The 17766-nt window shown below is 44.9% G+C and overlaps 1 protein-coding gene across 1 annotated transcript in view; it reads right to left on the bottom strand.

Annotated features, from left to right (window-relative positions):
* Positions 1-7089: 7089 nt before the first annotated feature.
* XKR6 (XK related 6) overlaps positions 7090-17766 on the bottom strand; it is a 165195-nt gene continuing 154518 nt past the window's right edge. Inside the window, exon 3 of the mRNA XM_054001618.1 lies at positions 7090-9340. Within this exon, the coding sequence (XP_053857593.1) occupies positions 8376-9340 (965 nt within the window). The 3' untranslated portion in view covers positions 7090-8375. The remainder of the gene's footprint in view (positions 9341-17766) is intronic.

Here is a 17766-nt window from a genome sequence, read left to right as displayed (position 1 = left end):
ACTTGCCCTCTCTCAGCCCTCTCAGTCCATCCCTGTTCAAGACACAGACGTGTGGTGCTTTTTAGGACAAAGAGGGAATATTCGTTTGTTGGCCAGCATTTGGTTGGGTCAAACAAAGCAGTTAGCATAGCACCGAAGGAGTTACATTGCTGTTTTTTTCCCAACGTCAATCTTTTTTTTTTTTTTTCTTTTTTTTTTTTTTTTTTGAACAGAAGAAGTAAAAAGAACCCAGATGCACCAAGCTGAGTGCTTAAAACAGGGCAAAGAAACAGCTGGGGAGAAGGATGGGGAAGAAGCAGACCCAAAGCCGATGCGGATGAGCGATGGCCCATCTGCAGGTAGTGAGGCTTCTAAATTTGCTCTGCCCCAGCAGGAAGATGTGCAGCTGCCTGGAAATTCAGGTGGAAGAACCTAGCCCCTGTAGCCAGATGATTTTGAACTTCCTCCTCATGGTGGATACAGGGAAGGGACAGGGAAGGTACGTGCCAGACCAAGCCAGAGCTTCTTTCTTGCTTCATGCAATTTTTGGGCTAGAGAAGACAACGGCCACCTGAAACACCTCCCAGTGATTCCAAACAGACCAGACTCCACAGTCCTTACTCAGGACAGAAAAGGAGATCCAACAACAAAACTCAGGAGTTTTGCCTGAGTAAGGAGTGTGTGAGCAAACTTCACAAAGCTTCTCCAAAAGGGAGCAGGGAGTCCTGCCTGGCATTGCATTCCCACAAGAGACATCGTACAATGGTCAGGACACTTAGACAATAAAAAGACAAAAAAACCCCTAAACCCCAGGCTTTCTATCACATGTTTTTCCCACCTGAATCATCTGACCAGTGGTGACATTTGGAGCAATGAACTGGATCCCTTCCCTTGTTCTAAAGAAAGTTATCCTGGCTTTCACCCACATGGCTTGAGGCTCAACCAGGGATGAATCCACATTGATGGACACAGAACCAACAGCCAAAACTCCCACAGGTGGCAAGGGAAGTTTTGCCTGCAGGAGAACGGTGAAGGCAGCCTGGTCTGGTCTCTCTAGGTGTGGCACAGGTTTTTTCTCCAGGAAAGTGGGGACTTCAGGAAGAGTTGCATGGGAGCAGTGTTGGGTCTATTTTATCCTTTCACATCCCACCTTCGCCCTTTGTGTAAGGAAACAATTCAAAAACAAAACAAAAAAAAAAAAAAAAAAAAGCTACTGTTCAACCAAGTAAACTGCAATTATTGTGCTGTCTTAGGCAGTCAAGGAACTTAAAAGGCAAAAACAGAAAGGAAAAAAAAGATATTTTTTCACATGTTTATCAGTTGAGACACTAGTTTTCCCATGCCTACAGGAGTCCTCAGCAATACCAGCCTCCCAAATAAGGTCCAGGCTATTCCAAAACAGCGTGAGCAAATTTTTCACTGTATTCAGATGGAAGCTGATGACTGAAAGATTAGTGCACATTTAACCGTGGCTGATGAGAGCAACTTTTAAAGAAATTCAAGTATTCATCAGTAATCTGTTAGGTTCAGAAATACTTTTGTCATCTTTAGTTTCAAGTTTTCAGAAACAGCAAGGAAAAGGGAAAGGTCACCTGTTGTGTAAGAAAATAATATTGCAAATAGTGCTGTTACATTTGACCAGGAAAGCAAGGCTGTTCAGTTGGCGCACAACAATTTTCTCCGTTCCTTGCTTTTGGGGAGAGAAAAGAATTCAAATCACTTTCTCAAGACATGCACCAGCAGGTTTTCCTTCTGCATGTTGTAACCCACCCCTTCACTACTCATCCCCCACAACAGCACAAACCCAGCAGGAATGAAATTTTCACGGCGCACTTCCAGCACCTCTCACACATGTTAACTTAAGCCTCACAACACCCCTGTGAGGTAGGTAAATATTATTATACCCATGTACAGATGGGTAAACTGTAGGCACAGAAAGGTTAAATCACTTGCCCAAGGTTACACAGCAACTTCGTGGTAGAGCTGGGGTCGAAACCCAGGAGTACTGTCACCCAAAAATCTGCAATGACTTTTAGACCGTGGCCACTTTCTACACTCTCCGTAAGAGACCATCTGACAAACACAGCATTGCACAAATCCAATTAACTCCGCGGATTACAAAGTGCCTGGCTTTCAAACAGTTGCCTTGCTGCATGTGTCCCAAAGGAATGGGGAGGGCACAGGAAGGTTTCTGCTCTCAAATAATTTTTTTCCATTTGTAGGGCTTGGTTTTGGTTTCGTTTCATTTTTAGGTTTTTAATATATGACAGGAAAAGGTATCCACATTATTTTATCAACAACATCACTTTCCATTTGGGTTTTAGGCATGTCTGAATATACACTGAGGTCCAGATGGTTTATGCAGATTTATTTTAATAGTCACCAGTTGCCTCCCTCCTCATCAGCGAAGAGCCAATGGAACATATGCAGCGATCCGACATCTCATTTTCCCATTTTTCTCATTATCCCACTGTCTGAGCTTCAAGTAAGGAGCAAGGGTTGAACACAGGCAATACCCAGCACAGCAGCAAAGCTCCTCCCTTTTTTCACATCACACCTCGACAGGAAAGAGTCACCACACTGTTATTCCCAAGTTCAAACACAACAGAACAATGAAGCGATTCTGAACGTGCTCATGGAGAATTAAATGGATTGCAACAATCTCTAGCGGTACTCAAAGGTCTGGAAATGTGTTCTGCACACAGTGAAAGGTTTGCCCACGTCTATTTGGGATAGCCTCAAATCTCCTCGTTCAAACCAGGCTGAGATTCTCTGCACCAGAATACACCTGAGCTCCAAGGAAAAATAAAACCAGCAATCATAACCCTGGGAAAGCACCATTCCCAAAGCCCCCAGGGCTTGAGACAACTGCCAAAAGAACAGCATGCAAGCTCCAGCAAGCAAAGGGTCCACAACGGAGTTCACATCATCCCTACCGTCCTACACCAGCCACCTCAGCTTCTGTGGGGATTGGCATAGACCTCATTTTGTCATGGTTATTTGGGTTTTTGTTTTCTGGTGGGTTTTCTTTTGCAGGACCACATTCGATCTGAGCAGAACCCAGAGAAAAGCAAACCCAGTAAAAGAAGGAAAAATCCTAGGAAAGCCTGTCTCCACAAATTTCCACTGACTCCGGCAGCTTCCAAATTGTCTCCTGCCCAAGCTGCCCAGCAAGCAGGCACTAAAAGGTTTTGCAAATGCACAGTAGTAAGTTTTCCTTTTCAAAGCACCTCTGAGTTTCAATGAAATCATGCTGGACTAACCTCAGACCACATTTTCTTCAGGAGGTTTAGTCATGCTGCAGGTGTGCGGGTGACAGGGGTGACGTGCAGGGCCAGGGGTGGGATAAATTGTGAAGTGAATCTTGTGTGTACAAAAATATATCTGAAGAGCACGGGGTGATTGCACTCTGAAAGTCAATAGTGACGCTCCTCGCATGAGCCAGATTTTAGCAGACAATTCACTAAAGCTTGGAATTAATTTTGCCATTTCATCCAGTCAGCTTTAAATAAAAATACATGCAAATGACTGCTGACTTTTGGCAGGTGCACAAAAGGATGGGGTGAAGCAGAGAAGTAGCTCCAATCCCAAACACTGAAAATATATATATTTACACTTGAAATGGGTGTCTCACTTGCACTTTAGTCTGGTAATTATTCACCATTGGCTCCTCTTCTACAGTTCAGGTTGGATTTGCTGCAGATGAAAAATGCTTCGTGTGGGTGGCAAAGCATGACAAGGGCATGGGCAGGGACCTTGTAATTCCTGTGTTTCCACTGTTGATTTGGTCTGGTCTGAATGATTCCTGTCTCCGAATTAGCTGCCTATGGATGTGTAACACTATCACAGTAAACATGCCATCCATCTGACATGGATGGAGGGATGGATGGGTTGACATCCGAGCCATAAAAGTGATGCAGTTTGCAAAACAGCCTCAGCAAAAAGAACAAAGTGAACTGAAAAATAACTTGTCCATTGAATCAGGCAGAAAACAGAAAAATGCCAGATTGGAGCTGATGTACTCCACCATGTCCTGCATCCTGGTCTGTGGCACAGAGTTGCATCTTTATCAGGAAATTTAATCACCTGCAGGATCCATTCTGGCCACGAAACCAACTGAGTAGTGCTGGCCCCTTCCTGATTCCTAAAATCTTCCATGCCTGATATGGAGCAGCTGCATCCAAACTGCTGACTGGGGACAGTCTTTGGCCAGTGCCAAAGCCTGGGCAAGCTGTGCCTGAGCCCAGGGCTCCTTGGAGCGGATCAAAACCATGCCAGGGAAGGTTTGAATAATAACAGTCGGGATGGTGGAGCCCTCGTGCCTCGGCAATGCCCTGGCATGGCACAGTTGGCTGGTTTAGATGATCCCAGGGTGAATCCAGCACCACAAATGTGCCAGAGAACTTGCCCACCGATCTTGTGATGTGAATAGATACAGGCTCAACCTTCTCCAGGGCAGTTTGAAAAGTTCCTCATGCAGTATCTTCTGGCCAGAAGGTGGGAAATGGTATACAAAAGGTACCAGGGAAAAGCTGAGGAGTTAAAATCAAAGTGAAACCAAAACAAGTTGCTGACCATCCTGCAAAAGTGCACACCAAAAAATCAAAGGGCAAAAAATATAAAATAGGAGGATAGGACGAGACTCTTAGCACTGGGATTAGTACCAATAAAGGGCTGGGGTAGTTTTCCACCCTGAGCTTTTGGCTTGGCAAAAGGCGCTGTTTGGCAACAAGATCACAGGTAATCCCAAAAGGAAATGGTCACCACCCCAAACTGTCCACCAGGAACATGTTGGGAGTAGTGGCAGAGCACGTGCTTTATGTTAAGGCTGTAATGAAGTCCTGGAAAAAGAAACGGTTCTTCAGGGACGATACAGGCTCTCCCTGGAAATCCTTTGCTAAATGAAGATGCTGATGAATATCATTCAAAGAAAGGAGAAGCAGAGGCAGAAAGTTTATGCAAGTAATGAAACAGTCTTAACTCGCAGTGGAGGCACCTGCCTTTGTTGTTATCCACACTACGAGCCACGAAGGAGGAGGACTTTGGAACAGGGATGTGTCAAGCCCTTGGTTAAGCTGGTTTGGTTGTGAGAAGTTAGCACTGCATTGAGAAGTAAGGACACTTCCAGAGTGTTTTGCCCCTCCACTCCCGGCACAGGGCGGAGGCGACGGCTGTTGGTGTGGTGGTGTGGAGTAAGATCCCGTTCCTGAGGGAAGGAAGGCTGGAGTTGCTCATGAGAGGCAACACTGAAGGGTCTCCTCCTCCTGGCACCTGGTGACTGTGCCTTGGCTCGTTGTCACTGTCCTGGTGGGAAGGGTCCGGCTGTTCAATGGGGTCAGTGATCAGCACCACATTTCCAGACCTCAAGGTTGACGAGTATGGGGAGCAGGACTTTCTTAGGGTGCTTTTGATAACAAGAATGCCACCTCCTGGAAAAATGGTCCCCAAGGAACAGCAGGGCTGTTTGCCATCCATTCCTTTCTCATGCTTTTGCCACGGAAATGCAGATGTGAGGAGGAGAGCTCTTCATGCAAGGACCAAGGGGAACGTTTACATGGGGAATTATATCAAGATAAGTCTACACTAACATTAAAGGCAAGTAAAAAGAAAGTTCTGGAAGGAGAAATGTAGGCCTGCAGCTGGAGGATGGGCACCTCTGTGTTCTTAAGACTCAGCAGGTGGGGACAGCGAGTTCACTTCACAAATTACCTCTTTTTATGGAGACAGCACACTGATCAGGGGAAAAACGGGGTGAAATGTTAGTAGAACACTTGAGAAGGGACTGGCTGTGGGGCACAGACAATGGAGAAGGGAAATGAAAGAAGGGAAATATATATCAGTTCATGTATATATATATATATATATACATATATGTATTTATGTGCACAGCAAACAAGAGACTGGGGAATTAGACAGGGGATGACAAGACCAAATCCCTCCCTTTGCATGAAAATGTGACCATCACATTGGTTGTAATCAGAGCCCAGAAACATCTGCCTGAAATGGAGTTTGACTGGGAATTACAGTACCACTGACAATTTGGCTTTGTATAAACTTTGCCATGTGTCTATAGTTTGGCGTGAAGGAGTCCTGCCCTCCTTGAAAGGGACAGACACCAGCTGAAAGTTTCCTTTACAAAACAAAATGAAACAACTGAAGAAACCCCAACATTTTCTCAGAATACTGCAAAGGATCACTGATTGAAAAAAATGTTTCTCTTCAGGTATATTCAGGCGAAGAAAGCATTCAGCTTCTTTAAACTGTTATATAAAATTGGTACTAGTTTCTTTAAATACTATCATAATTAAAAAAAACAACTGATTCTTGAAATTAAAAAAAAAATAATAATCATAATTAAAAAATATCCCTCCATGCTGATCTTCTCTTCAGAATAGGTCAGCATGGGAGTTTTGCACCCTAGACAGTTACAGTATTTCTGGAATAAAAAATTGCAATTACACACAGAAAATACTACAGCATTCACTTAAAAATATCTCATTTTGTTGTTGTTGTTCTTCCCCTCCCAAGTAGAGGGATGGTGGGATTGAAAAGATGCCCTGAAACGGGAATATTCCTTTAAAGGAGCAATACTCTCGAAACGGAAAAAGGGTGTTGGATAGACGCAAACCCGGTGATTTAACTCGAAAAAAAACCCCAAGATATTCCAGCACAGAAACATAATCCGAGAGAGATGAGAATGTTCAGACACCGAGCGGGTTATTTGGAAATGTCAAGACAACCCCACAGCCCTCGGCGGGACCGTCTGGGCTTTGCCAGCGTCGGAGGTGGCAGCATCTCCTGGCGGTGGAAGGCTAAGCTAAACCACGGCGCTCTCGCTACGCTCTTGGGTTTCCTCTGGTTGTTGTTTCTCGCCATGTACTTACAGTAGAGGGTGACACGAGACAGTTTTTATCAGCAGTTCCCCACATGTAACCGAGTCGAAGAATTTTCTCAGCTAAATCACAACAACAACATCAACAGAAATACAAAGCACCAAATCATCTCGAGACGTGAGTCAGTTTTACAGGTTATTACCGTTTGAAGAAGTTTTGTTGGTTGTTTTGTTGTTGTTTGTTTTTTGTGTTTTTTGTGTTTTTTTTTAATCCCGACTTTTCATGTTTTGTTTTCCTTAAAAACAAAACAGAAACAAAACAAAAAATCAAAACCCAAAAATCCCCAAAATGGAACAAAGGATGCTTTACAATCACTTTAAGGCTCGCACTGAATGAGACATGACAGGTCTTACACGAGATTACAAATAATACATGTATGCCTTTCACAGCCTTAAAATGATACAGTAGGTCAAATTATTTTGCCAGTCACTGATCAAGTATTGTGCCTTTAAATTGACTCGCTTTTTGCTACCATGCTGAGTTTTATTATTACTGAAATAATTATTAGATATGTGGAAATGTACTTTCAGATCATGTTTTTGGTTTATAATTTTGATAATTTCTCATTTTCCAGAAATCAAGGTGACAGGCCTTATTCTGGGCTCAGACTGTTGGTATTTGCTCCACTGGAGACAGTGGGGCTTTAGCACGAGCAGTTGTTGGGAACAAGATCAGATCCTGTATTTTCACACTGATCTGGTACAATCCCACCTTTGTACAGGGTCCATTTCCACGAGGAAAACGGTACCATGGTGGGGTCACATTTATAACACGACTCGGTCAAGGCTTGGCCCAATGGTGTTATAAATTCCTTCCCAAATTATCTTACAGACCTGATTTTGTCTTTCAGCTGTTGGAAAAATCAAACTCTATTGGGGTTGTCTTGGCTTTGCTTTCTTATCTTTTCTTTCTTATCTTTAGACATTTGGAGGGTTTTTTTCTGCTAAATCAAATATGAGCAACAGGGTTTATTTTCATACATTTCTCTCTTTTTGTTGTTGTTGTTAATTTTTTTTTTTTTTTTAATTTTAAGGTTTGCATTTCAGTTGGATGATTGGTTTTTCTTTTGTTTTTTTTTTTTTTCCTGGCATATAATCATCAAAGAGTTTTGCATGAGAAAGGTGACAGTACTTAATGAAACTCAGCACCTAAGGGCATAAGGCAGTTGTAGGTTTGTTTGTTTGTTTTTTTTTTTTTATTTTTCAATCAGCACCAATCCCATAAATAATGTTCTACACTTGGTGTACGGTATAAAACTGATGTGGAGATGCCTCCTTCTCCACCTGTGAATCCTAGGTGTGGAAGTTGAAATACTGTTTCTTGTGTGTAAAAAACAAAAGAAAAGTTTTTCTTTTTGTTTTTACTTACAAAACATAGAGAATATCTTTTTTTTTTTATACATACAGCAACCAGAAAGAAAGCTTATCTGAAGGTTTGTGTTTGTTTCATGATCTGTGTTTACCGTAAACAAAAATAAGGTCCCCTCTTTTACTTTAAGGAGCTTTAAAGTGAAGATTCATATTGTAGCAACTCATATAAGAGAGGTCCATCTCTATACCTAATACCTACAGCTGTGGGGGTGACATATTGGAGGATGTTGATAGTTCTTCTTAACCTCCTGTCTACAAAATGAGCATCCCAGGCAGGATATCTTTTTCTTGGGATGTCAATCTTAATGAGAGGCCCCTCGGGGGGGTAGGGTCGCCCAGATGGAGTAGATGGTACCATTGCTCTCACCTGGAAAACGGGCAAGCAAGTGTCAGCTGTGAGTTCCTCCTGTTGCTCCGTGACCGCTCTGGTGGGCGTAGCCTGGGCCCCCCGGTACCCAGGGGTTTGGGGCGCCATGGGCTCAACATCGGGGGGCAAAGGAATGCCCCAGAGCAGCTCGGCGCAACAGGAGCTGGCAAAGATCTTAGCTCTTGGCCCCATGGGATGCAGCACACCATAATATAACAGCATCAAAGCTATCCCAGCAGCAAAGCTAAGAAAGACACAACACAGTGCTGGCACGGCATAGGAGTCAGTGGTGTCAGGATCTCTGTAAAAATACCAAAGGAGCGTCAAGGCAGCGTTCTCCGTCAGGACCACCGTGTAATACGCAAACATTCGGTATCGAGTCCGCCCTTCCTTGACATTAAACCAGCAGAAAATGTACACAATCCCTACCACCATGTTGAAGAGGATCTCCTCCCACTTAGACATGCAGAAATCTGTCCCACCATGGATGATCCAGAAAGCCATGGCACACCAATGGACCACTACAAAGATCCCAAAGTAGAGCTGGAAGATGGAAGCAAAGAGAGCAAAAGAAATAACTCGGGATGAGATGGTGAAGAGGCGCCAGAAGAGATGGATGAGGGCCCCTCTGTAGCTCATACTCTTCTTGTCGTCCCTAGAGTCCCGAAGAAGCTTGTGATAGGAGGCTAGCACCCAAGCCAGGGACATCAGGGAGGCCACAGAGGACACACCTGCCGGAAGACACACAGATCCACTGAGTTAGACAGGAGCTTTGGTGGAAAACATCATCTGCTCACTAAATTATTGCATCTGGGGCAGGCTCAGGAGCCTGAAGGTTCAACTCACGTCAGGTTGTCCTTACAGTCTGGAGGAGAGAAATACAGAGATATCAGTGTGGGAATTGGAAATGGTGCCGTATTCAGGAGTTCTCTGACTCCTTGTCCTTATTTTCCTGAGCCGCTGGATCGGCCACCCCACCCTGGCAGTTCCAGTAGGGAACAGCCTCTGTGCTCATCCTGACTAGATCCACGTTTGAGAGCTTGAAATCCAGATCCCATCTAAAAGCTGAAGCCCAAGCGTGAAAGTTACATTCTTGGAGAGTGGAATCTCTCTTGGAATGCGCCATGGCAAGAGCAAGACACCTGAATTCCCTCCAACTGCTTGGATTCTTTTTTATTCTAAACCACTTTTTTTTTTAAAGCAACATTCCCATTGATTCTGCCTTACTCAGGTATGCCCATTTGCATTTGCTTTTCAGAAAAACAAGGTTTTTGCCCCATGCAGATAAACATATAAATCCAGGGAGCATCAAGACTCATCAATACCCTTGAAAGAATCCCAAAAAAAGAATCTGATCTCTCCAGCAAATCCCTGCCTTGTTTCTGGGATGGACCCAAGACCTATACTGGAGGAAGCTCTTCTCCAGTCTTGCCTCCTGGCTGGAGCACAAATCCAAGTCACAGTCATGTCAGGCAGGGCACAGCCTGCACTGGGGTCACCTTCATCTCCCAACACATCCCCCTGCAGCCTCACGTGGGGCAGAACATCCCATGATATTCCAAAGGGACCTGGTCTTATTCTCCATCCCAACACTTAAACAATTTATTTCCTCCGGAAGATAAAATAGTGGCCCCACCACTCTTGAGAGGCTTTTAAAAATATAATTCCATTGATTATCACAAGGGTAGATTGAACAACTCATGGAGCAAAGCATCACAATAAAAATTAATTGAGAGATTCCTGGGAAAAGAAAGAGCTGCTGGCATCTTATTCCTTTGCCCCCACTGCTGCTCACTGGACAACTGTTCTGCAGGTGAGGAAACAGATCATGGACCAAAATCCATATTTGGGAAGCTCAATAATTTGGTAGCCATGGTTGGACTGGGCCTTAGCCAAAAATTTATCTGGGAACATTGCCTTTAAAGTCCAAAGGAAAAACTGCTAATGGTTCCAAGCAAAACAATGAGAAATGCCCCTCCATCTCTGACATGTAACTGTGTGATAGGTCCAGATCTTATTTGGCTTTTACTTCTTTAAGAAAATCCAAGGAGCATCTTGCTGCAGCTGCTCAGAGTTAAAAAGGTAAAATGCCTGAAAAACCTAAATTTCTTCTTCTCCTCTTTTCTTTTCTCTCTTCTCACAGAGGCCTGGCTTCCATGGTTATGCAAATAAGGTCCACTGACTCCTCAGATCTCACTCTATAGAATTTATCTTGGTTTTGAGGAGCCCACCCCACAGTGTGGCAGGGTTAGATTTCCCTCCTTCCAACCTATCTGTGTCTGGAGGAGAAATGATGGAGAAGAAGGCCAGGAAGGATGGCAGACTCCAACTCTGCCCTCGTTGGAATTCTCACAGCCTGCAAAGTCCACCAAAACTACACCTTTTCATCAGCTCTCAAGTTTCCCTCTGAATCCCTTGTCTTTGGGCTCAAATGTGCATTCAAATTTCAGACTGAACTTTAAAAACCAACAAACAGCAAAGTAGTGAGAGCAGTGGCCTTATCCAAGAGGGAAGCTTTAAGCCACCAGCTTTAAGAAAATCACTATTTTCCCCAAGTTCTAAGTCCTCACTAAGAAACACATAGGGGCATAGGACTTGGGGATTCCAACCACAGACTCAGAGAATGGTTGGAGTTGGAAGAAAGCCCTGGAGATCATCCAATCACTCTGCCAAGGTAAGATCACCTGGAGCAGGTGGCGCAGGAACACATCCAGGTGGGTTTGGAATGTCTCCAGAGAGGGAATGCCATGCTCTCCCTGGGCAGCTGTTCCAGTGCTCTGCCACCCTCAGTGTAAAGAAGTTCTTTCTCAGGTTGAAATGGAACTTCTTGTGGTTTATTTTATGGCCACTGCTCCTCATCCTGTCACTGGGCACCTCTGCAAAGAGTCTGGCACCATCCTCTGACACCCCTTGGAGATATTTGTATGGAATATTGAGATCCCCTCTCAGTCTTCTCCAGACTGAACAGGCCCAGCTCCCTCAGTCTCTCCCCATAATGGATGGAAACTTCTAAATATTAACAGCCTCATACTCAAGCAGATGTAGATTAGATTCATTTTTAACCTACAAGATGAGTTACATTTTTGGTAGACTTTATTAACAGTTTTGGAAGGATAAGTCATGCCACAAAGTTTTGTTATGTGTGTAAGTAGTTGCACTACCTCTTGACTATTCAGCTGAAAAACTTTCCATGATTAGCAGGGAAAAAATATGTCATTTATTGCCTTATTTTAGTGCTGTTTTACTAGAAACTTGTACAGCATTAGCTGTACCTGTACAGGGAAACTCAAGCAGCACCAACCCACAGGAGACAGATGTGTCACCCTGGATTAAAAATGTTTCTATTGGGCTCATTTATTCTAGAAAAGAGAGGGGAATAAAATACACCCAAAACAATCCCCCAGTTTGCACATAAAGGCTTTACCTAATGTTTTCAGGGCAGAGCCCTCCACTAATCACAGCCTTTGTTGTAAATTGCACAGAGTGCGTGTGTTGAGTCACTCGCACGGCACTCGGGCTGCTGACAGTCATCTGAACGTCTTCTCCACCCAGCAGAGAGAGGCAGACACCCCCAGAAAGTGATTCAGCCTGTCCTGACATCCGTGTGTGGGACAGGGAGGGGTTGACTCATGCTCCCAAGGTGTCTGACTCCATCCCTTGCCAGGGGACGTGTGAGCACCAGCAATCAGGCGGGATGAGTCCCCCCTGTACAGAGCAGCTCATTGTCTCTTCATCTGCACCAAGATCCGAGGGAGGCAATGAAGGATCTCTGGGCATTTTGACATATTTTTGCTGTTGCTTAAAAGTTCACAAATCTTGTGTTGAATGTGAATTTTGGCACCCCAGTGATGAGCAGGATCTGGACCTGGGTGCGAGGGGGGAGATCTGTAGGTGGATGTCAGCAGGAACTGTGGAGTAATGTAAAGACTTTTACATCACTCTTACTTCCTGCCACAGAAATTATTCCCTAGCTCTTTCATACAGACCTAAATGACACAGCACTTTTGTCATCTTGACCACAAGTTTCCTATTCCCAACTTTCCCTGTGACTTCTAACCCGTGACATCTTCACAGAATTTACAATTCTCACAGACTGTGAGATAAACTGTCTCTGTTTTTCCCCTCAACTTCTCCAGACCTTATTTCTAAGCAACTTTAGAGATCTCTTCAATTATAACTAAAAAAAAAAAAGTCCTGAAAAGTTGGATCACATGAGCACATGAGCAGTAATTTTTTATTTTGATTCTGACTCTTGCACGTGGTAACTGACGCACCTTCGTGGAGCACGAGTAGGTTTCAGTTCCCTTCCAATGTTTGTTTATCAAAGGGATGAGGTTGGGTAAACACTGAAGTCACTTCAAAAAAGCCCACTCTCACTCTTCCCACTCTGTTCTCAGTCTTGGGAGTGGAACATCCCCACCATGCACAGCTACATCTCTGCAGGCATTCTCAAGCCAGGAGCAAATCAGCTCCTGTGGGGCTGGAAGCCTTGTGGCTGCAGCTCTGGGATCTGTATCCCACCTACCCACAACAAGTCAGACTGGCACAGACTGGGCTTCTCTTCAAACCTCTCTGCCCTAGGAAGCCATGAGTGACACACAAGCCAAAGTCAGCACCATCAAGGAGTCAAGTCCCTGTGTCTTGAATGACACAGCACAAGAAAGAATCCCCCAGATTCCTTTAGGGATGAACCCCGAAGTCCTTGCAGTGAGACATCTGCTCACCTACATTCAGCACGAGGAGGCAGAGCTCTATAATGTCCTGTTTGACAGATGAAGCACCAAGATTTGAAGGATTCACCCAAGATCTCATTTAAAATCCAAGCTAAAGCAGGGAATAGTTCTCCTTCACATCACAGTGTGCTTGACAAGGCATTTCAGACAGGATTCAGCTCCTATTGTAGAGAGTCACCCCAGGGTGTCCATGGTTAAATGATGTCTGTTTGCCCAAAGGAGGTTCAAAGCTTAGTGCAACCATCACAGGTGGGAATCCACAACGTTTGAGATGCTTTAGGATATTCCAGACCACCATGTGGAGCTGGCAGATGTGACAAACTTGCATGCAGAGGAGAAGAACATTTCTGAACTGGGAGCTAGAGTGAAGGAAGGCACTCAGGGCATTTCAAATGACACCAGCTGAGACTCAAAAAAATTCTGCCTTTCTCAGGGGAGCTCATGATCACCCTTAAATTATAAACACATGTGGCACAGAGGCTGTGCAACAGGAAATGGCACAGAGAGAGACGAGAAAGCAGTGGGAAATAAGGCAGGTGTATAAAAGTTAAATTTCTGAGAATATCAGACCAAGGAATAGATTCTTTGAGAAAGGGAAACAAGAGCTGTTGCTTTGGAGCATGAAAACATGAGTGGACTTGAGTACAATGCAGACGGTGATCTGATACCAGAGGAGAGGAGCCTGAAACACTCTGAGTGCAAGGGAAACTGCAGAAGCTCACAGGAACACCCTGAATTTCATCCTGGTTTGGTTTTCCTCCTCTGGGTCCTAACCATAGTCCAGAAAAAGAAAAGGTCATATCAGATTTGTAAAAAGGCTGTTTGGAAAAAAACCCATTGACATGAAAGAATCAAAGCAATGGCTCCCATGAAATTGCCATTGCTGCTTTTAAAGTCTGGGAACAAAAACAGTGCAGGGAAAGCCATCCCTGTCTATCTGGCCTATTCCTGCTATGCAGGGTTTTACAAGCATTCTAATGGAAAAAAATCACACACACACACACACAAATGAATATTTAAAATGAACAATACACCCATTTTGTCCTTACTCAGTGTTGTCCAGCTGAGAAGAGAGGATTTTCACTAGGGGTAGGTACAGTTTTCATCACAAATCCAGCTGCAGGTCGTTGGCTGCCCATAATTTGGATGCAGTTGCTGTAGCACATTCCCTGAGTATTTCCTGTGGTGCCTGCCCCTTTAACGTTGAAAATTATGCCTGAACAGTGCTCTATTTCTTTTTTGACATTAATTCTCCTTAAGACTCCACTAAAACAAAATGGGAAGATACCAACATTTCTCCCGGGTGAGCGGGATGGCAAATATTGAGTGTGACACGAAACCTTCCCTCAGCCCCTGTGCAGAGGCATCTCTTGCTTAATGCCAAGTGCCACATTTCAGTTCATCCCCATCCCTCACTGGCTGCTCAGGCCCCTGTGCTGTGAACCCTGTTATCCTGTTTTCCCCTTTGGGTGGCACGTTCCTCCCTGAAGCTCAGTAGGAGACGAGGAACAGGCTTTCATTTTGATGCACACAGAGTGAAAATGCATTTATACACAAAAGAGATCAAGCCAGATCCTGCTTTTGTAACAACGGGGCCTGAAAGTCACTCTCCCTCATTTTTAAATCTGATTTAATTTGTTTGTGTCAGAGTAAAAGGGGTCAGAATCAGACCCCAGGTCTGATTTTCATTGTTTCCTGATGGATTTTGATACTTGATTTTTCTTTATTCTTCCCCATCAGAGGAGGGAATGACTTGTGTCTTTTCCCCTTTATTTTCCCTCTTTATTTGTCTCTTTAAACATGGAAAAACATGGAATATTGCCAGTATATAAATAGTAAAGGGCTGCACAGACTATTTTGCCATTAATTTTCCTCATTGGATTTCAAGACACTTCCTTCAACAGTTTCTCCAGTGCAGTATGGCAGATGGGAACTATTCCACCTCTTGTGAACATGGTGCAAAAGTCTGACCCAGGAACGGCCTCCTCCCATTTATGTGGCACCTCTGTGCTCTGCTAAGAGCTGGAATTACCAGGGATGCAAATCCAGATCTTGACACTGGGGAGACTGGGAAGAGATACCACAGCAGTGTTCTGTCCTTTGCTCTTTTCTCACATAAAATATTTTGGTTTCATCAGGTGAGGGGTGAATTTCACATCCTCAGCACCTGCTCCCTTGCTAGGGAGATCCTCTGGGATGTTCCTCCAAGGGGTATCACTTCCCCATTCTCCAGGATCCAGCTCACCTGGAAACAGCATCACCCTTCCATGAGAAATAGAAAACTGTTGATGACTGGGAAAGGCAGGAAACAAAGGTAACTCCTTTCAGGGACAGATTTCCAAGTAGGTCTGGATAACAAGAAAGCCTTCTACCACCAAATCCCACTGGAATCCCACACAAGGTTTGTGCTGGGTTTCTGTACAGGATAATCCATATCCAAGCTGGCACAAGGAGATCTTTTGCACATTAGACCAGAGGCACATCTACGTTCTCAAAACTTTCACTGTGAGAAAATCCATGCCAAGGCAACTCCACAAAGGCTCGTTCACATGGAGAGTTGCCCTCCTGCCCCTCGACAGTTAAAGGCTGGCTTATGTCCTGAAATGCTGCTTCCTGAACCCTTTTCCTTTTGCTAAATTAAAGATGTCCTTGGTGACCCCAGAAAATCTGAATCCCTCCTTAGTTCCTTCCCCAGCCCATGCCTCAGCACTGCCTTGAGGAAGCATCCACGGGGTCACCAGGGATTGTGTTTCCAAAGGCCTTGCTTTCCTGCCCTTTCATCCTGCTGCCTTTCAGCTGCCCCCAGTGCCCCCTTTTCCCTGCTGCAGGAAGAGGTGACCGGCCACACTCATCTGATCTGTGCTCTCATTATCTTGGCTGCTTCTGTCGTGTCTCCTCCTATCCATGTCCTCTGTGAACTCGGGCACTCCAAACCAGCTCCAACCCTGCAGCCATCGAGTCTTGTATCTCCTCCTGGATGCAAGCCAGAGACTGATCCTGCTGTGGAAGGCACGAGCACCCCGGGCCAAGCAGAGATGGGATAATCCACCCTCTGTTTGGGCTTGTCCTCAAATAACCTCAGTGAAGTGTCAGTCTCCTGTTCAAAATGTTGGCCATCGCCCACCACATCAGGATTGGCAAAGCTTCCCCACTGTTCTAAAACCCTCTGTATGAAGATGCCTTGTCAATCATGTGCCTCAGTGTTTGTTTCACCCCAGGAATGCTGTCTGAGACATGGGATGAGTTGTTTGGAAATGCCTCTGTCTTTCCATTGACTCTTCCTAGTGAATCATGGAATGGTTTGAGAGGGAAGGGTCCTTAAAACTCATCTCATTCCAACTCCCTGCCATGGATAGAGACACCTTTCATTCTCCCAGGTGGCTCAGATCCCATCCAACCTGGCCCTGAACACTTCCAGGGATGGGGTTCAAACTGAAATAACCAAAGAAGAACATGGTAAGATGAATATTGAATAACAGAGGTTTGGCATCCACCAACTCCCCACAAGAGCTCATAGGAGAACACGGAGTCTCAGCGAGGTGAAAAGAGGAGAAAGGAGGATTGCTGAAACCTGTTCCTGGCTCCAGGACAAGCAGAATAGCCCACAGTGGCTCCTGCAGAGCAGGAGCTGACAGACCCAACATGATCTGGGCATATTCAAGTGGCACAACACAATGAATTTATACCACTGAAGGCCAAGCAGGCAAAACAAGCCCCCAGCACCCTCCTGATGTGAGAAGGGTGCCATGGTCAGTCAGAGGACATCCTAGAACAGCCAGACAGAGTTACCAACATCCTCAGGGGGTAGGAGAAAGACAACATCCCTCCGTTACATCACTGAGAAGAAGACTGGTCCCCAACAGGCTTATGTGTACACAGCCGTCATCAGCATGAAATTTCACTTTTTGCTTTCCATGACAGCCTTGCCCCTTTCCCAGGATGCTGACTGCAGGTGTCTCAGGTTTTACCTATTTATGTAGGGAAAGAAGCTGCCAACACCGAGCTGGAACATTTCTGACAGCAACTGGGGGAAATCTCAGTCCCTGGATAAGCAGAGGTCCACAAACAAGCCTCAACTCACTTGGCTAACTGGGGTCTTTGATCCTGTGTGGTGAATTGCCACCACAGACTGGCTCATAAAAACCAGCAGAGAGCAGAAGGACACATGGGAAGAGAACCTGGTGGTGGTATCTGAACCCTAAATGAGAAACACGATTATTTGTAGACCCTGAGTCCAGCTGAGAGAATCTGCCATGCCCATCCTGTTAAAATCCCTCAGGAGTTGTATCCAATCTGCCCAATGGGAATGGTTCCTGGACTATGTGAATTTGTTTTCTCATGCCTGGGAAAGCTTTGGGAAAGGGCTGGCAGGCAAAACTCTACCAGAGAACAGTTTAGCACAAACACCTGAGTGCCAGTGCTTG

The sequence above is a fragment of the Vidua macroura genome, chromosome 31 (genome assembly GCF_024509145.1).
Source record: "Vidua macroura isolate BioBank_ID:100142 chromosome 31, ASM2450914v1, whole genome shotgun sequence".
Taxonomy (NCBI): Eukaryota; Metazoa; Chordata; class Aves; order Passeriformes; family Viduidae; genus Vidua; species Vidua macroura.
This window is presented reverse-complemented; position numbering and strand designations above follow the sequence as displayed.